Genomic DNA, 26,638 nt, shown 5'->3' on the forward strand with positions numbered 1-26,638 from the left:
AGCTATGTACCGTTTATTATTATTCACATTTTCCAAAACGTTGTGCAGCCACCTTGTGAACGCAAGAAGAGGCTTTGGGGTAATATATGGGCTAATTCTTTCTCTTCTCCTAGTTATGTATTGTTTCAATGTGTGCTGGGGTTAGGGGGTGAAGTCTTATGTGTTCCCCAAATGCGTATATTGAAGCTGTAATCCCCAGTACCTCAGAATGTGACCTTATTTGGAAATAGGCTTGTTGCAGATGCAATTAGTTAAGATGAGGTCATGCTGGTGGGCCCCTAATCCAATGACTGATATGCTTATAAAAAGGAGAAATTTGGACACAGGCACACAGGGAGAACGCCATGTGAAGATGAAGCCAGAGACGGGGTGATGCTTCCACAAGCCAAGGAACACTGAAGATTGCCAGCAAATCACAGAAACTAGGAGAGAGGCATGGAACAGAGCCTCCTGCACAGACCTCAGAGGGAACTAGCCCTGCCAACACCTTGTTCTCAGACTTCTGGACTCCAGAACTGAAACATTGTATTTCCATTGTTTAAGCCATTCAGTTTGTGATGTTTTGTTGTGGTGACCCTAGCAAGTTAATCCAGTTAAAATATGAATGTGTGTGTATGTGTGTGTATATATGTGTGTGTATATATATATATATAATGTTCCCTGGTAGCTCAGCTCAGCTGGTAAAGAATTTGCCTGCAATACAGGTGACCCTGGTTTGGCTCCTGGGTCAGGACAATCCCCTGGAGAAGGGATAGGCTACCCCCTCCAGTATTCTTGAGCTTCCCTGGTGGCTCAGATGGTAAAGAATCCATCTGCAATGCAGGAGACCTGGATTCCATCCCTGGGTTGGGACGATCCCCTGGAGAAGGAAATGGCAACCCACTCCAGTCTTCTTGCCTGGAGAATCCCCATGGACAGAAGAGCCTGGAGGGCTACAGTCCATGGGGTCATGAGAATCAGACACGACTGAGCAACTAAGCCCAGCACACACATATAGTTTGTGTACACACACACGCAAACACACACACCAATACACTTATGATTTCATAGATATTATTGCTTTGGATGTGACTTTTGATAGTCTGAATAATGCTCCCCCACAGAGATGTCCCACTTCCTGAAACCTGGGCTTGTTACCTTCTTTGGTGAAAAGAGCTTTTTAGATTTGATTAAGGATCTTGAAAGGGGAGAGTATTCTTGATTATCCAGGTGAGCCTCATGTAATCACCAGGTTCCTTAGAAGGAAGAGGCAGGAGATTCAGAGGAAATGTGACAGTGAAAGCAGAGACTGATGTGCTTTGAAAATGGATGGGGCCATGAGCCCAGAAGTATGGGTGGCCTCTGGAAGCTGGAAATGGCAAGGAAACCAAGTCTCCACGCTGAGCTTCAGGAAGGAAATAGCTCTGCTGACACCTGGAATTTTAGCCCCTTAGGACTCATTTTGCACTTCTGACCTGAGCTCTAAGAAAGTTAGTTTGTGTTGTTTTAAGGCACTGAGCTGTAGTAATTTGTTATAGCAGTAATAGGAAACTAATATACAACAAAAATAACTATTGAAGTTTTTCCAGAAAGGGACTCAAAGAAAAGTAATAGATAAATCGTAGTAGTGGCATCGATCCCATGTAGGGAAGGGGGCTTGTGCCTACATTTGGGGGACTCTGTGCTGCCGTGCCTCCAGGGGTAACTGCATCATTTGAGGAAGCCCCATGGCCTGGGCCTCACTCTCGCCTATCACTCCTTTGCTCTGTTGTTGAGCAAGTTACCTGACTTCTCTGTGCACCTGTCTCCTTGCCTATAAAACACAGGGTGAATCACACCTACTTTGTTTGCAGCACGTAGTAATCACTCTGTTTTGCCTTGATCATCGCTCAATATTCTAATCCTCTCTGATTCTCTTAACAGCCCTGAGAGGCAGGCAGGGGACGATCTATTCGTGAATCATTTTTGAGCACCTGGCTCCTGCTAGTCACTTGCTTCTGCATGGTTGTTCATAGTGGGTGCAGAGGCCAGAACACTTGTGAGCTTGTGAACCACCCCACCCCTGGGTCTCCTTAGTCACCAGACCTCAGCTGTGGGAGGGCAGGAGCGCCTCTAGCATCAGTGTTGCAGAGTCAGACTCAGAATCAAGGAACCCTTGCTTGAGAGTGTGTTGTATTTGTGCACATGATGACAAGCCGGTGCTTCCTGGAGAGGGGACCTTGGGGTTAGCAAGGCCAAATTGAGGTGCACGGGCTCCTTGGGGAGGATAACAATTTGACGTTCCCTTCAAATTGGTGGTCTTTAAATACGTGTTGAGAATGTCTTCAGCGTCTGTGGGACGGTGTTGGGGGAAAGTGGAGAAGGGCCCTGGTGGTACCCAAAGCCTCCTCTGTTGCCCTGAGTTGTTCATCTCAGACCCTCAGCAAAGCAAAGCACCCACCCGTTTCCAGACTCGGCACTTAGGCAGCAGTTTAATGAGTAAGGGCTATTACTTGAGCAGGCATCTGGGGCATCTCATCTGCCATCCCCCACTGCAAAGTCTCCATCCACATGCAGTACCAGCCTCAAGATGAGCTCTGGAATGGATTCCTTCTCCACATCGTCACATTTTCTGGAATGCTTTCAGATGCCATGACTGACCCCCCCATCCTTGTGGAGCAGCACACCAGGCCTCTGCCTGTATCCTGCTCTGGGGCCAGCTGTGTGGTCATCCCCAAATCACTGGAATAAATGATCAGGGGCCTCCACCCCAGATCCCACCACTTTCTCCAACACATGGCAGCGTTTCATGGAATTCATGACAAGTCATTGCACTCCAATCTGAATGCTTCCTCTAGCAGTCCTGAAACTCCACTGCCATGCCTTTGTATTAGCCATTTTTCCCACTGGGATGCCCTGTTCCCCTTTCTCCACCTCCCCTTTACACAAGGCCTACATCTAACGTGTCCTTTGAGAAGTCCGCTTTGCTTCCTCCATCCATACCAGTCTTGTGCTTTCCTGAGCCCCCATCACATGCTTTTTATGCCTCTCAGAAACCACTCATCTAACACTACCGGCTAAGCCTCTTGTGCCCGTGTGGCTTTCCCAGCTCCCCTGCACATCATGGACCGTGATGTACACGCTTCCCAAATCCCACCCACTCAGTGCCTGGAACATCATGGTAATGACTTGGTTGGGAAGGGATTTGAAGTCATGAAAGGTTGCACACTTTTCAGAAAATGTTCAAGGACGACTTCTTAGGCCTGTTAAGAACTCTGGAACCCAGGATGGGCTCTCTCACAAAGCTGAAGTGAGTACCAACATCCTGAGTCTTCAGTGCGGCCTGTGCCCATGCCCCAGCCACCAAATGCATCCAAAGCAGGCAGCTGTTTGCCAGGGTGGAGGGGTCCTGTCTACCCTTTGTCTCTTCTGCTGCTGCTTCAGGGATACCTAAGGTGTCGAGTCTGTTCCCCAAAGACTCTAGTGGGTTTGGCAAGAGAGCCTGAATCCTTCCTATCCATCCACCCTCAGCCTCTCTTTATCTTGGGAACTCTGAGCAGCTGCCGGGCTGCCTCATGCCTGGGCTGCCCCCTTCTGTGTACAGAACATGTCTCCTGCAGCATCTTCTCTTGGTCCTCATATCTCCCCTGTGAGTTGCATCATCTTCCCCCATTTTTTGCACAGACAAGAATAAGTGCCCTGCACAGGGTCCCTGTTCAGCCAGTGCCGTTTGGAGCCCAGGCTCCAGACTCGAATGCCATGCTCAGGGCTCTGTTGTGCGGCTGCTCCTGGGGTGACAAAGAGAGAATTGTCATGACTCCTCTCTGCTGTAGAGCCCTGGTATCTTATTCTTTCCTTTTTTTTATTGTGCTAAAATATGCATAACATCAATCTTACCATTTTTGTAGTATGGTAAAATACACATAAAACTTATTTTCACCTTTTAACAAATCTTTTAACTATATCTTTTAACAAATATATTTATTTATCTATTTGACTGCATGGGTCTTAGTTGCAGATCTCCTTTTCATCTTGCAGGATCTTTTGTTGCAGCACATGATCTCAGTGGTTGTGACACACGGGCTTCGTTGCTCTGTGGCGTGTGGGATCTTAGTTCGCCAACCCGGGGTGGAACCCATGTCCATTGCGTTGCAAGGCGAATCCTTAACTGTTGGACCACAAGGAAAGTCCCTCCTTTTAACCTTTTTCAAGTGTACAGTTCATCGGCATTAAGTACATTTACACTGATGTGCAGCCATCACCACTGCACTTCACAACTTTTCATCTTACTTTCTCCTTCAAGTCCTATTGTCTTACACCTTCTAGGGGTTAGTTCCTTTTTAATCAAGGTGTCACAACCCTTCAAGAGCCAAAGGCATGCATCTTTGGAGGTTTGTTTTTTTTTTTTCTTCCATTTTTAAAGTTGTAGTCTATATATAACTTTCTATTGGTTGTGAGTACTGACTTTTCCCCCCTTCCTGTCTTTATGCCTCTCATTTCTTTTTCTTGTGTTAATACCTTGGGAAGCAGCATAGATCCAATAACAGATGGAAGTAGTGGAGAGCATGCTTGTTTTATCCCAGTGTTTCTTCACTGAGGAGTGTTGTGGGTAAATGTTCTCGGATCAAGAAAGTTTGCTCCCATTTCCTGTTTGCTACATTAAAAAAAAATCATAAATAGGTGTTGAGTTTTATCAAAGCATGATTATATAGTTTTTATCCTTTATCTGATAAGGTGGCAAATTGCATTAATAGATATCTTCTAAGTATGCGCCATTCCTACACCTTCAGTGCAATTTCATAGAAATGGAACTCTAGTGGTAGAGTTTCTGAACCCTTTCTTTCATTCAGTTGATTCATTCAGACTATGGTAGTCAAGAGACCAATGTCTGTAGCAGATTGCCTGGGTTCAAATCCCAGTTCCACATCTTGTTTTTTAGGCAGGTTATTTAAGCTCTCCATATGGTGGTTTCTTTCTCTGGAAAATAGGGTATTAATAGTACCTACCTCAAAGAGTTGGTATGAGAATTGAGGTGAGCAGGTGCCTAACCACTTGCCTGGTGGCTCAGATAGTAAAGAATCCTGCCTGCAATGGAGGAGACCCTGGTTCGATCTCTGGGTTGGGAGGATCCCCTGGAGAAGGGAATGGCTACCCACTCCGGTATTCTTGCCTGGGGAGTCCCATGGACAGAGATCCTGGTGGGCTACACTCTATGGGGTCGCAGAGTCGGACACGACTGAGCGACTATACTTCGGGCTTCCCTGGTAGCTCAGTCGGTAAAGAATCTGCCTGCAGTGCAGGAGACCTGGATTCAACCCCTGGATCAGGAAGATCCCCTGGAGAAGGAAAGAAGGAAATGACAGCCCACTCAAGTATTCTTGCTTGGAGAATCTCATGGACTGAGGATCCTGGTGGGTCCATGGGGTCGAGAGAGTTGGACACAACTTAGTGACTAAACCACCACCAAGTGCCTAACACAAACTAAGTTCTCAGTAAATCTTATTTTTATCATCAAGCATTTATACCAGGACCAGTGGTAAGTGCTGGGAACTCATAGTTAGAGTAACTACATGGCTCCATTAACCTGTACAGGCTTGGAAGTCCTATTTTGTACCTCTTGTCCTGACATAATTATTAATAGCATTCCTTGTCGCTCTCAGTAGCTTCGCATCTTGGATGATAAATTATTTGATCGCCAGCTGATAGATGAAGAGATCAGTGTATTGTGGGGGACCTGGATAGACTTTGTAGCTGAGGTTCCCTAATGTGAAGCAGAGTTGTGGTTGGGGTCAAGATAGAGGACTTTCTGGCCCCCACAGTCATCTCAGCCTTTCCTTTGTCTTCTTGTTTGCATTTTTTTTTCCAGCAAGAAATCTGCAGTCATCATTAGCTTTGTTCCCCTGAATGTAAAAATGTCTTTTTTCCTATGGTTGCTTTTAAGATTTTTCTTAAAATTACTGATTTTTGAGTAACCTGCTTATGATGTGCCTTGGTATAGTTTTCTTTATGTTTCTTGACTTCACAGTTGAACTGCATGGGAAGGGGTCCATGAGTCCAAAGAAGAAAGGAAATTTAAAAAATTTTTGAACATTGAACATAGTGAAAACACAGCATATGAAAATTTGTGGGCCACAGCTAAAGTACTATTTAGAGAGAAAACTATCATCATGACATGTCTGAATTTTAAAAGAAAGTTTAAAATCAATAACCTAAATTTTCACTTTAAGAAAAAAACCCTAAACCTAAATTAAGTAGAAGAAAAGACATTATGAGAACAAAACAATAAAATAAAAGGCAGAAAATAGTAAAGAAAATTCACAGAACCCAAGTTGGCTCTTTGAAAAGATTAATAAAATGGATAAACTCCTACTAAGAACAACCAAAGAGAGAAAAGACACATTACCCATATCAGAAGAAAGGGAAGATATTACTTCAGGTAAAATAATAATAAGGCAGTGTTAGTAACAGTTTTTTGTCATTAAATTCAATAAGACAACATAGACAAATTCTTTGGAAAACTCAACTTTTTCAAAGCTGACTCAACAAGAAAAAGAAAAGTGTTAAGTGCCTTTATACCTGTTAAAGAAATTGAATTCATTATCAAATACTTTCCTGCAAGGAAAGCTCCAAATCCACATAGTTTCACTGATGAACTCTATCCAGCATTCAAGGGTGAAATAATACCATTCTTACACTCAGGAAGACGGAATAGTTTCTAACTCACTGTATAAAGTGAGCATAATCTTAATATCAAAACCTGATGAGAACATTATAAGAAAGGAAAATATCAGAATACCGTGAATGTGGATGCAAATTTTTTCTTAAAAATATTTAGCAAATCAAGTCCAGCAGGATAATATACCATAAGGATATTATACCATATATACCAAAGGATAATATACCATAACCAAGTAGAATTTATCTCAAAAATGCAACTTGGTTCAACATTTCAAAATCTATCAGTATATTTCACCACATTGGCAGGATATAGGAGAAAAAATGCATCAATTGATTCAGTAAAAGCATTTGACAAAATTCAGCACTCATTTATAATAATGATTTAAAAAAAAAAAAAAAAAACCTCAGTAAACTAGAAATCAAAGAAAGCTTTCTTATTCTGAGCATCTACAAAGAACCTGCTAGTATCATCATACTTCATGGTGAAAGACTGAGTATTTTCCTCTTAAGATTGGAATAAGGCAGGACTTCCCTAATGGTCCAGCTGTTAAGACTCCATGCTTCCACTGCAGGGGGTGCACAGCTTCGATCCTGGTCAGGGAACTAAGATCCAGCATTCCGCTCCATATGACACCTCCCAAAAAAGATTGGAATAAGGCAAGAATGTTCTCTTTTACTTCTTTTATTCAGCATGGTCCCGGACATTGTAGCCAGTGAAATTAGAAAAGACATACATGTTGGAAATAGAAAGATGTATAATGGTCTTTTTTTTTTTTCCTGACGTGACTGTCTGTGTAGAAAATGCTAAGAAATCTGCAAAAGACAAAAATACCTATTAGAATTAATAAATGATTTTAACAAAGTCGCAGGATACATGTTCAATATGCAAAAGCCAATTGTATATCTGTATACTACTAACAGCAAACAATTAGAAAATGAAAATTTCAAACACCATTAATAACAATAAATAAATAAAACTTATTACATCAAGAGAATGACAAGACAGGCTACAGACTTGGAGTAAATATTTGCAAAGACATATCAGATAGATGACTGTTATCCAAAATATATAAAGACCTCTTAAAATTTAACAATAAGAAAATGAGCAGCCTGACTAATAAGCAAAGATCTTAACAGACACCTCACCAAAGATATATAGATGGCAGATAAGCATATGAAGCAGTGCTCAACATTGTATGTCATTAGGAAATTGCAAATTAAAACTACAACATTCCATGACACACCTATATCAGAATAGTAAGAATCCAAGGCACTGCAATACCAAATGTTGGTATTTGGTATGATGTGGAGCAACATTCATTCCTGGTCAGAATGCAAAATGGTCCAGTCACTTTGGAAGATAGTTTTTTACAAAACTAAACATACTCTTACCATGCAGTTCAGCAGTCCTCCTCCAAATAAGTTCAAAACTATGTCCACACAAAAACCTGCACGTGATGTTTACAGCAGTATTATTAATATGCTTAAACTTAGGCAAACTTAGATGGCCTAAACTTAGACACAACCAAGATGTCCTTCAGTAGGTGAACAGATAAATAAGCTGTAGTACATCCACATGATGGAATCTTATTATTAAGTGTTGAAAAGAAACAAACTATCAAGCCATGAGAAGACATGGAGGAAACTTAAATGCATATTGTACATTTTAAAAATTAAAGAATTTATTTTGAAAAGACTACATACTGTATGATTCCAACTCTATGATCTTGTAGTAAAGGCAAAACTATGGAGATAGTAAATTCCAATGGTTGCTGGAATTAGTGGAAAAGGAATGAGGTGGTGGAGCACAGAGGTTTTTTAGGACCATGAAACTACTCTATATGATACTGTCATGGTGGACACACATGATACATTTGTCCAAACCTATCAAATGTACAATATCAAAATCAAATCATAATGTAAACCGTGGACTTTGGATGATAGTTCTTTGTCACTGTAGGTTCATCGATTGCAATTAATGTGCTGCATCTGGAGTCTGAGCAGGGGGATTTGCTTTCTTTGAAAGGTGACCTGTAGGCAGAGAAAATGTCACCAGCATCTGGTTAGCAGTGCGTCGCCTTCCTGTGGCCAGTAAGCCCTGGAGAAGACCAGGAGAACAGATGCCGAGGCTGGGCAGTGGTGGTGGGGTCTGGGATTTTGATGAGGGAGACTGGGAATGTGCTCAATGGGGAAGTCCATGAGAATTCTCTGTACTTTCTGCTTCATTTTGCTTTGAACCTAAAACTTCTCTTTAAAAGTCTATTACAAAAGAAAACTTATATAAAGCTACAGTAATCAAGATGGAGTGGCACAGACATAGGCTAGATATATAGATCAAAGGGATAGAATTGAGAGTCCTGGAATAAACCCATACATCTATCTTGAGCTGGTTTTCTGCAAAGGCACCAAGACTATTCAAGAGGAAGAATCCCTCCTCTTGAGGGCAATGAGATGAACTTGTACCAAAAAGTCTCAAAAAACTATATGAAGTCCTGAAATAGGGACTGATGGAATTCACAGAGTCCTGTTGTGACCAGGGTGCTGTTGGAATTCACAGAGAGGAGGGGTGAACTTAGGCTGGATGGTCAGGGGCTTCCCGGTATAGATATTCCCTGATACTTTCATCAAAGAAGGAAGGGGATGGGGACGTACATTTCAGACAACGAAGGATGAGAACTTTAAGAAAAGTCACACGATGCATCGCTATTGTCCCTGTCTGTTTCTGTGATTCTTCCTGTGGTCCCGCGTCGAACTCAGGGCCTGGTGAACCTGTAGAACAGACAAGCCATGATCTCTGAATCCCCAGGGAGATGAGGTGACTTTACCTCTTTGTAAGAGGGATCTCTAGATCAGGGAACCCACCAGCCTCTTATTGTAACGAACGTTCCCTTTGTTCCTGAGCTGGAAATGGTCACAAGCACTGGGGCCTCAGAGCTGAAGTCGCTGGGAACTCCACCCACTCGGAAGGGCGAGGAGCCGAACTCTTGGGTTACAGATGTGCCCCAGCTGGGTCTGGGGCCCACCCTTCTCCCTCCCCAGTGTTTATTGCTGCTCAGCCCTGCCCATGGAGAGCTGCCGAATCAGCTTTCTCTGGCCGGGGCTGGCTCTTGAAGCCGAGCTGGCCTGTATCTCTCGCACTATCCACCCCTTAGATAAACAGCCTGGCGTCCTCCACACACTGCAGAGCTCTGATGTGGTTGCTCAGGGCTTCCTCAGCCAAACGCCTCTTGCTCTGAGAGGGACCCTGGCAACGGGCCCTGCTTTTCCTCCAGCCCAAGTCAGGCCCTTGCTGGAGTGACAGGAGAATCCACTTCCTGCCCAAAAAGGTGGCCGCAGAGAATTCTCTGCGGGGCAGAGCTTCCTTCCTCACAGCCCACACACCCAGGCTTCCTCCCCAGGGAAGGTCTGGGCAGCTTCTTCATCAGATGGCCCCCCCTCAGCCTTCCTTTCATGTGACTTTTCTCTATCAGACCCCCATCCTGCAAATTAGACACCCAGCAAGTTGTATAACTCTGCTTCCCCGGTAGCTCAGCGGTAAAGAATCCTCCTGCAATGCAGATGTGGGTTCGATCTCTAGGTTGGGAAGATTCCCTGGAGAAGGAAATGGCAACCCTCTCCAGTATTCTTGCCTGGGAGATCCCACGGCCAGAGGAGCCTGGAGGGCTGCAGTCCAGGGGTCGCAAAAGAGTCAGACATGACTTAGTGACTAAACAACAACGGGTTATCGGACCCACTTTGCAGCCCACCTGGCCCCAGGTAGGGGGACATTCACCTTGTGTGTTACACGTGACGGCAGATGTTTATCCGCAGCCCTGACGTGCTGTGCAGGGGCCACGCCCCTGACCGGTCAGGTCTTGCGAGCCCCCCATGCTGAGTAAACTCAGCTGGCCGCCTGTATTTGGTCTACTCTGGAGTCTGAGCAGGGGGATTTGCTTTCTTTGAAAGGTGACCTGTAGGCAGAGAAAATGTCACCAGCATCTGGTTAGCAGTGCGTCGCCTTCCTGTGGCCAGTAAGCCCTGGAGAAGACCAGGAGAACAGATGGCGAGGCTGGGCAGTGGTGGTGGGGTCAGATGACAGGTGTAGCTGGCATCTGCACCTGAGGGCTCGGGGTAGAGGGCGGCAGGTCAGCTGAGTGCTTGCAGCTCTGGGGAGGGCCCACTGACCCAGTACTTTCATTATATGGGCTTGTCTTGGCCTCAGAGGGGCCCAGATTAAGACAGAGGTGGGGGAAGAGGAAAAGCTGTAGCAGGAGGAGGAGGTAGGAGAGAGGCCAGCTGCCTAGCATCCTCAAGAGGCCTTCTGAGGGAAAACTCAAATCTGCGGGGCTATCGGATGACCCCTGCCTTCCAGGAGGCACATGAACCCAGGGGGAGAGGTCCCGCTGCTCTTGGCAAGGAAGGCACAGGGAATGTGACCATTTCTCTGCCTAGACAGAGCTGGCCTCACCTCCTACAGGAAGTCTTCCCTGACCTCTCCCTTCAGGTCCCACAGGATGCTGTTCATACATCCTCACTATTCCCCGTCACTCCAGAACTTGCTTGTCTGTCTCTAGCACCAGGACAAAGCTTCACAGACCTCTGGGCAGAGCCCAGGAAACTGCATTTTTAATAGACGCCTCCCTCCACCAGGGCATCGGTTTTGGGCAGACTTTAAGCTATGCTTTGAGAACCATCTTGCTCTAGAGCAGCCTGTCCATAGTATATAATGTAATATCAATATAATATCCAAATATCATATCAACCATATATAGAATTTAAATTCTTCTAGTAGCTATGTAAAAGCATAAAACAGGTGAAATTATTTTAAGAGTATTTTTACTTAACCTTTCATATCCAGAGTATTATCATTTCAACATACAATCAGTACAAACATTGTTAATGAGATATTTCACTTTTTTTTGTTTCGTACAAAGTCTTTGAAACCTGGCACATACTTTACACTTACAGGGCATCTCAATTTGGATGGGCCATTTTTCAACAGCCACATGTGGGTGGTAACTGCAACATGAGACAGCTCTAGAGCTTTGTTGCTGACTGTGACTGTGGACCAGCAGTTTCGGCATCACCTGAGCTTGGTAGAAATGGAGGATCTCGGGCCCCTGCCTGGACCCACTGAATCAGCACCTGCTTTTTAACATGTTGACAGAGGTGCTTTGTATGTGTGTTGAAGACAGTGAAGCCCTGCTCTAGAGCAAGATCATGAGCTCCTTGGTGTAAAGAGTGTGATATAGCTTATTTCTAGCACCTCACAGAGGGCTAGCATCTAGAAGGCACATGGCAAATGTATTGAGTGGAAAGGAAGGACCGTGTGAATCTTCCCCTGCCCACTTCTCTTGGCACCACCTTCCCTATGCATTGTTGGTGAGATCTCAGAATCCTAGGTCTGAAAAAGAATTTAGCAGTCAGCGAACAAATGTAGACCAGAGCAGATAAGCAACTTAAAGTTTCTGTAGCCTGACTCCTGCGAGCCCCAAAGAGACAGGGCAATTTGGGCAAGTCTCTTGGCTTGCCAGGCACAGCAAGCCTCCCTCTTGCAGGAGAAAAGTGATCTGATGAGGGCAAATTAGTCTATACCAGGCACTGAGCTGGGCCTGCGTTTCTCCCAATACTCTATGTGCCATTTCTCAGAAATCCTATGAAGCTGCTGCTCAGAGGCCCCAGGCCTGGCCTATAGCACGTTAGTTATATCCATCTATTTATCCTCAGTCTTCTTCCAGAAGAGATTTAAGGCACCTATAGATTTGCATAGATTTCAATGAGATGAAACAAAGGATAGAAAAAGTATTACAGTGTACATAGGTACATGGAAAGGGTGTTCACTCTGGTGTTATGTGTAAGTAGTGAATATTCAACAGTAGTTGTTGTTTGATCACTCAGTCACGTCCGACTCTTTGCCACCCCATGGACTACAGCATGCCAGGCTTCCCTGTCATTCACTATCTCCTGAAATTTGCTCAAGTTCATGTCCACTGAGTCAGTGATGCTATCTAACCATCTCATCCAACAGTAGAGTGTAGGTAAATCAACCATGGCCCATTCAAACATCGAAATTCTGTGTCACAATTAAGAATGCTAGTATGGAGATAATCACTGACATGAGACAATGCCATTACATTGTGTAATGCATTGATGAGCTTATTTTATCTACATGCACATATGGAAAGGATATATATCCCAAATATTAGTGTTGCTTTTTCAGGGGGAAGGATAGTAAGTGACTCTTGCTCTCTTTTTTATCTACTGCTTCTGTCAGTTCAGTTCCATTCAGTCTCTCAGTCATGTCTGACTCTTTGTGACCCCACGGACTGCAGCATGCCAGGCTTCCTATCCATCACCAACTCCTGGAGCTTGCTCAAACTCATGTCCATTGAGTTAGTGATGCCATCCAACCATCTCATCGTCTGTCATCCCCTTCTCCTCCTGCCTTCAATCTTTCCCAGCATCAGGGTCTTTTCCAATGAGTCAGTCCAATTACTGCTTCTGTAATTTCTAGTTTTTCCCCTCAATGAATATGAATTACTTGTGTAATACAGAAAAAAAAAATTACAAAATAGAATATGGCTGAGGGAATGGGGAGAGGAAAAAAATAAGAGTTCTACTCCATGTAGAATTTATTTGAAAATCTATTAATATAAAAAATCCTAAGTACAAGTTTATAGTGTTATGGTCCATTGTCTGTATTTGCACGTAGCAGGCAATTATTAAATGTTAGAGAGGTGGACTTACAACATTGGGGTTTGAAAACCCATGAGCCAGCTTTTGTTAAATTTTAGTCTGTGTTCAGGGAAGTGAAAGTTAATAACGGTGCAGTAGTTGTGTTGTTTTGAATGGAATCCAACAACGACCCACCCTTCACGTGTGGGCTCTAAATAGCCTGTGTATGTTGGATTATGGCTGTGCAAGAGAGGATCCTAAAATCATGGGTTAGAACTGGGCAGGCAGGTGGGTAGATGGGAATATGCACACACGGGCATGTCAAATCTGGCATAGGACCACATTTCACCACCTCCAAGGCAGCAGTTTGGTCCAAGTTGACTCCTAAGTGACCTCCTGTTTCCCCAGTGTGGCCCCTTCACTTCCCTGTAGCTCCAGCCATCCTCTGCATGATCCGCCTCTGCCTGGATCCCATTACCTGTACCTCCAGCCCTGCACACTCCTCTCCAGCCTCCACTCCACTGGCTCTTCCCTGCCTGGACCATTCTCCCCCTCCACTGTGGCTCTCTTCCTCACTTCCGTTAGGTCTCTGCCAAATTGCCATCTGATTTGTGAGGCTTCCCTCATGCAATATAAAATCACCGTTTCCTCCTGTTCTGCCCCACCACCTTATCCTACTTCATTTTTCTTTATAGCACGTATCCCCACAACACAGCACATATTTGGTTACTGTGTGTTCTCACCAACTAGAATATAAACTCCCTGAGGGCAGGAACTTCGTCTCTTTTCTTTACTGCCGATTTTCTAAGTGCCCAGCGTTCTAAGGAGACGCTCAGTAAATATTAATTAATATTAGAAAGAAGGGATGAACTTTCAGTCATCATGTGAGGGATCTTCCTCATTTTACTGATGAGGCAAAAGCTTGCAGCCTGGCCCAGGGTCACACAGCTGGGGCAGTGGGTTGGGTCCGACTCTCCACTCCGCCCCACCTCCTGCCCTCACTCGCCTCGGAAGGGAGGCTAACCACACACACACGCGCGCACACACATACAGGGGCCGTGGCTTCGTCCATCCCGTCTCCTGTGTGTTTTTCCAGTTTATACAGAATTTCAGCCCAGAATAGCGGAAGAAAAAACAGCTGTTCTTCCAGAACACTGGAAGCTCTTCCAATGGGTCTGTCCCTGGAAAAACAGCAGCGACCTCAGGGTGGGAAGGTAGGAGACGGAGGAGGGGACAAGGGGCTAGACTTGGTTTTGCAATTAAAATAACATCTGGGTCTGTTTCTGCAGAGCGGTTCTGGAAGGTGGGTGGTCTGTCTGATGTATCAGGTGGGGCCTTCCGCATCCTGGCCCGGGTTGCGGGGCGGGGGATGGGGTTGGATGACGTGTGACTAAAGAGCTTACCCAGCATATGACATATGAAAAAACACTGGGTCCAGAGAAGCCTCTAGAAACCCCACCTGCAGCCTGGCCTGAAATCTTGCTGGCCCCTACCCCGGCCTCACTCAGGGGCATCTCTGGACACCTCCCCCTGCACCCTCAGGCTTCCTTGAGATGGTTCAGACACCCGCTTTGATGCACAGAGAGCTCTGCCTGCGCTCACTCATGCCCCATGTGGTTTGTTAATCGTCTGTGAAATGAGGGATTTGAGGCATCACTCATCCGTGTGAGGGCGGTGGGGCCCGGGAGCAGTGGAACGGAGTTGGGAAAGTGGAGTAGTTCCTGTCTTCTGAATCCTGTCCCTCTGTCTGGCTTCTCAGATGCAGCTTTTGGATAAGTTTCCCATTGAAGGTGGCCAGAAGGACCCCAAGCAACGAATCATCCCCTTCCTCCCAGGTAAGCTTGGGATGGTCCCTGCTGATGGGATGGGGGTACCCTGGAGCAGAGCATTCTCTAGGCCAAGAGAAGGTTGGCAACTCCACCAGAATTCTGGCCGGAGTGGGCCTAGCAACCTGCATATTAACAACCCCCAGGGGATCAGAAGTCTCTGATTTTGAAGGCCATTGTCTTCACGGGGGCCTGTCCTACCTCTGCTGGCCCCAGGCTGTGTAACCTATGAGGAGTTTCTCAGCTCTGGGATTTCAGTGTCCTTTTTATAAAAAGCATAGAGAGCTCAAGTTCTCCCATGAAAGGATGAAAAACTGCAGACTGAACTCTCCACTGGCTCCCATTGTAATCACAGATAACCTTAAATTGAGCACACTTTGCCTCCCACCCTGCTCAAGTCTTCCTGGCACAGTTACCCAGCGAGGCCCTGCCAGCTTACGTAACTCAGCCTGTGAGCTGACAGAGAGAGGATTTGAACCCAGGTCTGTCTGGACAAAAGGCCATTAACCATCACACCATTCTGGAGCAGGTTCAAAGCAATTGATTATGTTGTGTAATCGAGAGGGACTCTCCTGGGGTGTGTCATAACCTGCTATTACTGTGATGTCTTCAATTGGTATAGTAACATATAGCTTACAAAGTGCTTTTAAATTTGTGATCATATACAAATCTCCAAACTGAGGCATGCATTACAATTTCTGCTTGAAGGATGAAGATGCTAGGGTTCAGAGATGTTAAGTAACTGACGATAAAAGTGGCAGAGCTGAGGTGTGAACTTGGTCTCCTGCCCCAAACTGGGCTCTTTGCCCTGAACTGCGTGTGGTACTGCCTGCTGGCTCTCCGATGCCCTGTCTTTCCCCAGGCTGGTGGGCTGGGCTGTTTCCTGGGGAGCTGCCCTCCACTGGTCTTCACCCTCCATGCCCTCCCTGGGCCAGCCTCCAGGATGACAGGGATCAGTGGGGCCATTGAAGTAGCAGGTCTGCGTCTCATTAATCCCTGGCACGTGGCCCGCCCGTGGTTAGTACCTGCTTGTTAACTTGAAAACCTACTGAGGGGCAGCTCCCCCAGAGAGTGGTTCTTCTCTAAGAAATGTACCTCCATCCTCAAAATCAGTGAAAGACAACAGCAGGTATTGCCGCCTGCCCTCACCGTCTAATGCTAAAGCTGTAGAGAATTGATTTAGCTACAAAAAAAGAACCTCTAAACCTACAGAACAGACAAGATGAGAACAAGTCAGTGAGGGTGTCGGGAATCTCATCCCTGGGCCCCTTCCATGGAGGCAGAAGACTGCCTCCATTTCCCAGCCCAGGAGTTAACGTGGAGGACTTTTGCACCCTGCCTGGCTTTCCACTGAGCCTCGAGGGAACTGGAACATCCGACACCCAGGTTTGCAGTGACCTTAGATGTTGCTCCAGTACAGTCAGATTCTCCGCCCACCAAGAACCTGGGAGCCCAGCTAGGATGCTGTGGACACAAGTGTCCGAGAGCCTAGGAAGCCAGTGCCAGGCCCTGTTGCTGAGTGGACCCGGCTTTGGAGTATGAAGGCTGCCTGTTTATCAAGAAGAACCAGTTTCTCCCCCACTTGTGGCCATCAACCCAGGGAGAAAGCGCTTCACTGTTATTTACTCACTGGGTGTTTATGAGGGGCTTAGCCTGTGTGGGGCCCAGGAATAAGTGCCCAGGGCCAGGGACTGGGGTGGCTGGGTGAATCCAGGGAGATCTGGATTTGTTTCCTTCATCTAAAGGAACCCTCAAGCTAAGAGAGAGGGAAGGTCTACTCCTTAATCATAGACTCACTTAAGGTAGGATGTGACCCTTCCTATCCCTGTGAAATTCCTTTTTTTTGGCCATGCCACTCAGTTTGCGGGATCTTAGTTCCCTGACCAAGGATCAAACCCAGGCCCTGGCAGTGCAAATGCCAAGTCCTAACCACTGGACTGCCAGGGAATTCCCTGAAATTCCAATTTTGATGGAGAAGGAGCTCATTGTGAGCCCAAGGCATCAAAAGCCTCCTGCTGCAGGACAGAGACCTCTCTGAACTTCAGGTTCCTCTTCTAGGATTGGGGTGAAGAGTAAAAGAATTCATATGAAATACTTTGCACAGTGCCTGTCTCATAGTAAGTACTCAATAAATGGCAACTGTTAATTTAAAAGGCTGCCCCTCCCTCCTACCCCCACCACCACCCAAAATATCCAATTCCTAGGAGAAGGCACTGAACTCGGCCAGCCCCCAAGAGAGGATATTGTGCATCGTGTGTGTTATTGTCTAGAGGAATGAGACTGACTGGCCCCTCATGCCTACCCCATCCCTCCATCCTGAAGGAAGTTTCCTTTTCTTGTGTGTTTCTGCATTTCTCCCCTTCCTTCAGCAGAGCTCTCTCTCCAGATCTTCCCTTTTGCTCACTTGCTCTCCAGAACTTCAGAATGGACATTGTTGGTCATTTGGAATCCCACCCTCAGATCCCCAGGCCCTGTTACTGGCTTTTCCCTCACTCACTAGGAGCTACCTTAACCTTCTCAGGCTTTACTCAGCTCTTAGCTTAAAGAGGAAGGAGAAAGATTGAAGGGAAAAAAAAAAACAACCCAACAGAAGCAGAACCAAGCAAGTAAGGGTTGGAGTGGGCCTGGGGGTTCCCAAGCCACCCTGCAACCCTGAATCGAAGGGGCTCCCCCAGGAAATGAGGGTTTCAGAGAAGGGCAGTGATGAATGTTGCCTGCCTTCAGTCAGGTTCTGGAAAGCAGAGCCTGAGACGAGGGTTCTTAGGCAAGATGACTTCAGAGGACTGCTCTCAGGTAAGCATCCCGGGTCAGTGAGGGGAGCAGCCCCGGAAAGAGGAAGACTCTGGACCGAGGTACGGGGTCAGCTAAGTCTGGCCTCAGCCTGACCCCGTGAGGAGCTCTGGAGGGTGGACGGCACCACAGAGTTCTCCCGTCTTAGGGGACAATGTTTATACTCCCCATAGTAGTATATCGGTCACTGTGATCATGAGCCGCCCCCTCTCCCAGCAGTGTGAAATGTGGACAGGTGCTCTTGAGGGCTGAGGGCGTACCCCTGCAGAAGGGGAGCTGTGAGCCCTTAGTAGCCAGCACCCACAGAGCGCAGGGTGGGAGCATCAGCTGGTAAGGGGCCCCGGAAAGGATGCCTACAGGTAGATTGTATTACCTGACACCAGCTGGAGACTCTGTTCCCACCTCCCTGCCTCTGGAGAGGGCGTCTGCAGTCACCTGCTGATTCCCCAGGGCTGAGCCCTGGCGGCGGTGACTCAGCAGAACCTCAGTGCTCGAAGACGCTGAGGTAATCCAGCAGCCGGCGCTCCGGCAGGCAGCCGGGGAGGGCAGCAGCCAGGTTCAGGAATAGCTCCGCCAGCACTTTTCCTTGCCTGGAATTTCAGAGCAAGGGGAATCCAAGGGCAGGAAGCAGGGCGCCCCTGTGGTCTCCAGAGGTGCCTTGATTTTAGCTTTAGAGGTGACTGGGACGTGATGTGCATCTCTGCTGCCCAGGCAGGGGTTCTGGGGGTGTCTTTGGAGCATTAGGCCAGCTGCTGTGCTCTGACTACAGGCTCCTGTCCGGAGGCTCATAGACCTTTGGTGGTTTAGTCACTAAGTCATGTCCAACTCTTGTGACCCCATGGATTATAGCCTGCCAGGCTCCTCTGTCCATGGGATTCTCCAGGCAAGAATACTGGAGTGGGTTGCCATGCCCTCCTCCAGGGGATCTTCCCGACTCAGGGATTGAACCCACGTCTCTTACGTCTCCTGCTTTGGCAGGCAGGTTCTTTACCACTAGCACCACCTGGGGAGCCCTGTAACACTCCTAGGCACTCTATATTCCTCCCCTCCAATTCCACGACCAAACAACAGGATAGGTGGCATTAGTCCCAATTTAAGGTCACATCACTTTCCGTCATCACATAGCTGCTGAGCTGTGTACTCACTGCCCAGCTTCCCCAGTAGTAATATCTTATGTAACAACAGTACAATATCAAACCCAGGAAATTGATGACTCAGTTATCTACAATTACAGACTCCAGAAATTGACTTTTAGTATAATGAGGTAGAGAGGGCTAGTAAGCAAGCATGCCAGCTGATCCTTAGGAAGGAGACGGCGGTTTGACAATCGTCCCTGAGAAGTTCCACTCCCAATCCTGACCTATTGTCATTCACACCTCTAACAGAAAAGTAGGAGTGAACCTTGTTTTATCTTAAGGCTTATTCCTAAAAACTTCTCTATAAATTTTTCTCTTTGGGACAAATCATATCATCTTTTAGGTATCCTAAATGCTATTTTTGTAAAAGAGACACATAATAAACCCTTTTGCAAAGTAGAGCATACTTTTTATTAAAGTAATTCTTTTCTTGGTTTATGTATATTTTTATAATTTGGGACTTCTTCTGAGTTTGCTGGAAGCAGGAAACAGACCCGAGTTTCAGGAAACAGACCTGAAACTCAGAGATTGGTCAACAGTATTGACCTCAGTATGAGCAGCACTAGTCCACCAGATTTGAGATTTTAGAGTAAGATCTGGGATTTTACCATATTTTCAAGCCAATTACATTAGCTTACCCCAGACTCCTGGATGCCAGCAGAAAACACGAGACTCCTGGGTCAGAGACAAAAGGCTTCATGATGGCATTGCAAGCGGCCTGAGCATCAGCACGTTGGCATCAGCCCCCGTTGCCTCCAAGTCCCATAAGGGCATGGCCCTGTGGGCCCAGAACAATGCCTGCACCTGCAGTGCATTACATTATAGGAGACGAACCAGATCATAAGGAGCCCACATCTTTTATAATGGGCAGTAAGCAAACCTACTCCTTTGGCTCTGGAGAGAGACTGTCCCAATCTCCCAAGGCTCTATGCAAACCTGCTGATTGCTCCAGAGCAAGACACTGCCTCTGTCTTTTAAAACTGTTTGCTCTACAAGCACCTTTGAAAAGATAATCCAGAACAAAAGGTGGTCTGTGCTTTGTTGACAAGACACAGAAATGCAAGAGAACCAAAGAGAATTGTCTCACAAGTGCATCTCTGAGGTCTTCTGCTTTGGGGAGGGGTGGACAGAAGTGAAGTTCTTTAGGACACTGGGCCAAGCATGATGGGGTCAGCAGCCTCTCAGGGCAGCCTACTGTTTACATGGAACTCTCTGCCTTGTTTTAAAAGACTATTGTGGAAAATCCATCTCCTGTTGCCCATTCTGGGATTGGAATAGATTTCCTGTATATCTCGAGTTTGCCAGCCCAAGGAGGCTCCTAGGGAGGAAATGATCATTACAGAGTGAAGTAGAATGTGTAGCTGCTGATGTAAAAAGCAAACCACTCCGACCAGGGACCAAGGGGCTTCAGAAGCCAGGCAGCAGAGCAGAAAGAGGTCAACTCGCTTGGCAAAGGCTGTGCGAGGTCTCCTCCCACTTGCAAGCCATCTGTATCTCTGTACAGCTGGTGCTGGCCTCTGAACTTCCAGAAAGCCCCTTCACCCTCATATCAGAGTCAGTCCCACCCACCAGTATACATACTCCCGGGTTGGCGAGGCGTGGAGATGCTAAATAGCTTAGGAAGAAAAGTGAGCCTATCACCTTAATCAGAGAGGTGCTGCCAGGCTGCCGGCAGCCTCATGACCTCACGAGCTTAGAGGGGTGTATTTTTAGAAAGCAAGCATGCTTCGTCCTTCAGTACCCGCTCACCAGTTTACATGTTGGCCCCTTAGTGAAGAGGCAGTCTGGGGCCCCATTGCAGGGTAGGTGCTGGGTGAATTGCAATCACGGGCTCCGAGTCCTTCCTCTCCCTGCCCCCTGAGAGCCCTGGGCAGGAGATCCGGTGTTTGTTCCAGCTCAGAAGGAAGCAAGGGGGAGGGATGTGTTTAGCTAGAGCTGGTCCTTGGCGTGGGGAAGAGTCAGCTCTCTCCCCAGGCTGTCGGTGGTTCTGCTGGTCCCCAGCAGGCCTGAGAAAACCCTCCCTAAAGGGCCTGGAGGGCTGCGAGGGAATCAGCGGCCCAGAGATGCTGGCAGGTGCTGCAGCCCCCAGGGGAGATGGTCTGAGAGGTTTCTGAGCCCCATGAATGACCTGGGATGGCAGGGAAAGGCAAACGTTCTATGTGATGCAGAAGGAAAAATAGGGTCTGCTGGTAATGCCAGGGTTTCCAAAAGATCAACAAGATTATAGGCCTGAGCAGCACCGTGTGCTGTTTTAAAAGCAACTTTCCTCTACTTCCTCTGGAAGTGCTGAGTCTTCTCTTGCTGTAATTACTGCCCCCAGCCCTCAAAATCATCCTGTCACTCTGTAATCTGGGGCGGGTGGTTCCCGGGCCTGTTCTTGGCATCTGGTTCTGAACACTACGTGGAAGAGTGTTCCGTGTTTGTTTCTGCCACAGGTATTAGTTGAGCACCTACTACGTGCCAGGCCCAGCTGTAGGCACTGGTGATGTAGCCAAGAGCAAGGTAGACTGGGCCGCTGTTCTCAGGAAGTTCACCTTCCAGAGGGGGAGTCTGGAAGCAAACCAGTGAGCAGTTTCCGATAGTGATAAGAGCCAGAAAGAAGAGCAGCCAGGTCATGCTACTGGGGCTCCGTGTGTGTATGCATGCTCAGTCGCTTCAGTGACATCCTACTCTTTGTGACTCTATAAACTCTGGGCTCCTCTGACAATGGGATTCTCCAGGCAGAAATACTGAAGTGGGTTTCCATGCTCTCCTCCAGGGGATCTTCCTGACCCAGGGATCAAACCCTTGCCTCCTGTGTCTCCTGCATTGCAGGGATTCTCTACCACTGAGCCACAGGGGACACCCCGCACCTGAGCTTACGTGATCCAAAAAGGCCGCTTTACAGAGGTGACACCTGAACTGAGCCAGACGTGGGCAGATCGGGGCCCAGGGTGCCAGGCTGAGGGGCCAGCAGGCTGAGTGTGACTGAGTGTGGATGTTTAAGAACAGCCGGAAGTGTGTAAAGCAGGTGGAGAGTGTGGGGGTGGAGTGGCCACAGTGAACCAGGCAGACAGGAGCTGCGGAACCAAGGATTCCACAGCGTGTCTGCTGCGGCAGAGCTGCTCAGGAGCGCACGCATGTGTGAGCACGTGAGGTCTGCCACTGTGGCCCAGTCACAGGCCTCCCAGATCAGTTTCTTCATCTGTCAAATGGGTTAATCACGGTTTGGGACGGCGGTGCAAGCATACAGGGCCTAGAACTCACGGTGTGAACTGCCGAGGGAGAGGCTCCAGGGCTCCCAGCCTGCCTCTCCTTCCGGCAGCTCGGCTGCGGGACACGTGCTGAGTCAGCGCCACAGAGCAGTCCTAGCTGCGCTTCCTGCTGCTCCCGCCTTCCCTGTGGTCACTTGCGAAGCTGCAGAGAGCTCCTTTCTGAAGAGCTGAAGATCCAGATGGTTGATCTGGGCAGAAAGGTGGGGGGAGACTGAGCATCTCTGGACCTGACGCCGTGATAACAGAGCAGGGTCGCCAGCTTCGCGGCAGCCAGGTCTCCCTGGAGGTAATGAGCTTTGGGGAAGGCAGTCACTCAAGGGCTCCTTTTACTTTTAAATGTCAGCGTGGATCAGGCCCCCTAGTCCTTCCCCCATGTCATTCCCTCATTTCCAGACCAAGGCAAGAGTCAGGTCACTTTGTTACCACGTGCCATGTATCTTCTTGTCCAGAGATAATTCTAGAAGAGAATCAGGCTCTTGAACGTCCACCCCAAACCCTCAGCCCCCAGTGGAGTGTGTCCTGGGGTATCTTCCACAAGAAGCCTCTGATCTAAGCAGAAATGCGTTCTTTGCATGGTCTCAGTCAGCTTGCCTACTATAATGTGCAGGAAAATGTGCCCTGGGCAGGGAGCCAGAGTCCTGGCTTCTAGTGTAACTCTTGCTCATCACTGTGGCGCATTGCACACAGAAAACTAGAAGTTTGGTAGAGCAACCAGGGTCATCTTGCATCTTGCATGTTGGCAAAGTCACCAGAGGCCAGTGACTTCCAGTCTCCGTGACATTCCTGATCTCCCCACTTCTTCCTCTCTAGAAATAAATGGTTTGCTTACCCCATACCCAAACTTTCTTTTTCGAGGGTCACATCCTTTCACTCCTGCTTAGAGGGCACTCTGGTGTGCCCTGGGAGTGGCACTATCAGTAAATGCCGGGTCAGTTACCTGAGCTCAGGTGTGATACAGGTGAGACAGCAAGAGGGCAGCTGAGGCTGGGGAAGAAAGCAGGTGCTGGGCCCCTGGGTGGGTGGGTAGGTGGGGCACCGTGAGAAGCCTGGTCAGTGAGCTTTCAGCGTGGCTGCCACACCCAGCCAGGTTGTGCCATGGTCCTGGGCCAGACTGAGGGGTGAGAATTTGTCCTCAGTGTGGTGAGAGGTCTCTGAAGTTTTTAGGCTGAGGACCCATGATCTGATTTCTGTTTTGAAAGGATTCTCAGCTGAGCATCTGGGATAGACTGGAAGGGAAAGGGAGCATTGGGTGGGGAGACCCATGGAGGCTGGATGGGGCCAGCAAGAGAGGAGGCTGGCTTCATCTGGACTGGGCAATGGTGTGGAGCGAAGTAGGCCTGAGATGTATTTCGAGGAATAGCCAGGAGGCCTCGCTGAAGGACTGGAGCTGGGGGTGAGGGAGGGATCGAGAACGGCTGATGACGTGCAGGTTCTATTGGGGGCAGCCCCGCCCAAGATGCAGACCCAGTTTTCCCAGGACCTTTCCCCCAGCACGGGCCTTGGACTTCACCCTAGGGTGAAAGGAAACTTCCCCCACTCTCTGAGCTAGCTGAAGCCTCTGGCACATATGAAAGATGCTTTGTGGTGGGGAGTCCCACCACCAGCCTCCCTCCCCAGGAGCCTCTGGGCACTAGGCGCTCTGGCTTCAAGGTCCAGGGGTTAGGAGGGGTGGCAGGGGTAGTGGTGGTGCAGGACGAACACTGAGGTCCATTGAGAGGGAGCTCAGGGCCCCCCTTCTTAGGAGGTAAGGGGTGCTGGTGGCAGATCTCCATGGTGTCCCTGGCCTGACCCCTCCACTGCTTGCTCAAGGTCACCCTGACTGGACCCAGCCCAAGGCCAGAGCCCTGAGCCAGAGCTCTTCCCTGGCGAGAACTGAGCTAGCTCTTGGAGACGCCCCAGGCCCATAGGAACTGATGCCCCATTCATCCAGGGGCCGCCTGGCTCTGAGCTGTGGGCCCTGAGAGCACCCCTCCCCGTTCACCTCCACGGCTGCAAGGACTGGTGTCCACTGCGGAGGCCCCAGGATGCCAGGCAGCCCGGCCTCCAGACCACAGTGGGCCTGAGGGGCTGGCATGGCCTGAAGGTGAAGTCTGTTCACTTGAATGCACCTTCAGAAAGCTGAGGAGGAGGCGAGGGCACTGCAAGGGGTGGGCATGGGGCTGGCAGCACTAGCCTCTCCCTACCCTTTAGGGGAAGGGAGGGAGGGAGAAGGGCCACGCTTCTATTTCTCCCCAGGCTGGAGCCCAGGGGCTGGATTTCCACTTAATGAGGACAAACGGGGCAGATCTCAGGGAGAATTTCCAAAGCTGCGTTGCTAAAGGATATACCGTGTGACTCCTCAGCTCTGCCAGCCCCAGAGCGTGATGGTTCCAAACACCAGCTTTGGGCTCAAACACCTCTGTGTTCACACCTGGGTGCTTGTTGTCCAAAACTGTGCTTTTCCCATGACGGAGGCTGGTACATGTTGCATGTCAGCACTGGAGGCCTCACTTCAACCTCTCCACAGCCTAGCCTGTGACCCAGAGCTAGCCTTACTCTTCATCTGTTAAATTCCCCTAGGGCTGTTGAGAGTATCAGATGAAGTGTTATCCATGAAGCATACAGCCAGCACTCAATACTTGATGGTGACTTGGTGAGTCCTAGTTCAGGGCTCGACACAAAAGGCTGAGCTGTCCCTCTCTGCTCCTTTCCAAGAGTGAGGTCTTGCAGGCGGTCTTGTGCATTTCAAGGTTTGCTGTTCAAAATATAACTGGCAGATCAGCAGTGAAGCTTCATCGGAGAGCTCGTTAGATATGCAGAATCTTGGCCCCATGCCAGACCCACTAAGTTACAGTCTGCATTCTAATGAGATGCACAGGGTATTTGTAAGTGTAGGAAAGCTGGAGAAGCACTGTTTTAAGGTCCAGTGGAGCCCTTCGGTAGACTGGCTGATTGTCTTCAGCACTTCCTGGGTGTTTGGTTACATTCAGGCCATTCACGTAATATAAACCACTGGCCCTGTGTTGGTAAGCCAATGTCTGACCTAAAGTAGAGGTGCATGGGAGACGAGGCATCACACCTGTGAGGGCTGGTTCATCGATCTCACATCCCTACACATACCTGAATTGCCTGCCTGTTTCTGGGTCCCTGTGGAATGGGGGTGTATGTCATGGCACAGCCCTCTTCCCCCCCATCACCAGCCTAACCAGAAGAGTGCTCAAGCCCCAGCCACACTTCATCAGTAAGTCAGAACATTCTCCCCTCCCTTCCAAGAAGGGGTGAAGTTTGGGGCCAAGGTGATTGCTAAGGTTTTTGTTTCAAAAGTTTCTCTGGAGATGGGAGGTGGGAGAGACTAGCCTAGGAACCGTTCGCTGGTGGTTTTGATGATAGCATGGTATCTAAAGTCTACATGTACAGTCGTGTTGTACTGTTAGGAGGGGGAAAGACTTGGGTCTCTTTTAAGGCATCTCCAGCAAAAAGGTAAAGACAAAAATAAATAATTAAAATACAATAAACTAAGATTCTAAAGGAGTATCTTTTGCTCTTTATAAAACAGTTATTGCAGATCTAAATTTCAAAACAAGCAAGAAGAGGAGAGTTGAGACAAGGAGTGACTGGTAATTTGGTGTCTTCTCTGATTGGCAAGTTTTTTACTCTCAGATTCTTGTTTCTGATCTGAAAGATAAATTTATAACTTTAATAGTTGGTAATTGATGAAGATGGCTTAAGTAAGATCTCTGTAGTTGGCAGAGCTCTTCTCTTTAAATAGTAAGGCTTGTTGCAGAAGGAGTTCACACTGAAGCCCGGTAGCCCAGGGGTACTTTTTTGTTGAATTGGCTACAGGAGAAAAGTTGCAAACAGCTTTCTGAGGAACTATGCGTAGGCTTAGAACTTTTAACAAAATTAACAGTTGTAACTGAGAGATTTATATTTAAGGATTATAGCTACTCTTTATTAAGTACATATTTTTGTCAAACTTTGTGCAAAGGGTTTCATGTGCTTATATTCATCTCTTTCAATGACAGCAACCACACTTTGCAGATGAAGACTCACTGGCTAGAAAGGGTTTGCCACCCACACCAGAGTGTTTGCATTTCTTTAGATTTTGTATCAAGTTTCATATTATGTGTTTTTAAAATTATATCAGTTAGAAGTTGGTCAGTGTTGTCCTTTTGATAAAGTGTTCCGACAGTTAAGGTCTTCTCTAGATAACACTTTCTCCCTTTTCACTTAACCTACCCAATTTCAACAAGCCACCTAGTGTTAGATGCTGGAATTGCATGCATAGTACCCAGAAGGAATGACTTCTGCCAGCTGGCTCGGTGAACAAAAATTTATAAAGTAACCATGTAGTAACAATTGT

General features: G+C 47.7%; 1 protein-coding gene across 3 annotated transcripts in view; it reads left to right on the forward strand.

Moving 5' to 3' along the window:
- The window catches only part of SH3PXD2A (SH3 and PX domains 2A), a 243,415-nt gene that overhangs the window by 78,755 nt on the left and 138,022 nt on the right, over positions 1-26,638 (forward strand). For all 3 annotated transcript variants that reach the window (XM_043475517.1, XM_043475519.1, XM_043475518.1), the window contains exon 3: positions 15,050-15,125. In XM_043475517.1, coding sequence (XP_043331452.1) covers positions 15,050-15,125 — 76 coding nt within the window. The remainder of the gene's footprint in view (positions 1-15,049; positions 15,126-26,638) is intronic.

The sequence above is a fragment of the Cervus canadensis genome, chromosome 8 (assembly GCF_019320065.1).
Source record: "Cervus canadensis isolate Bull #8, Minnesota chromosome 8, ASM1932006v1, whole genome shotgun sequence".
Lineage (NCBI taxonomy): Eukaryota > Metazoa > Chordata > Mammalia > Artiodactyla > Cervidae > Cervus > Cervus canadensis.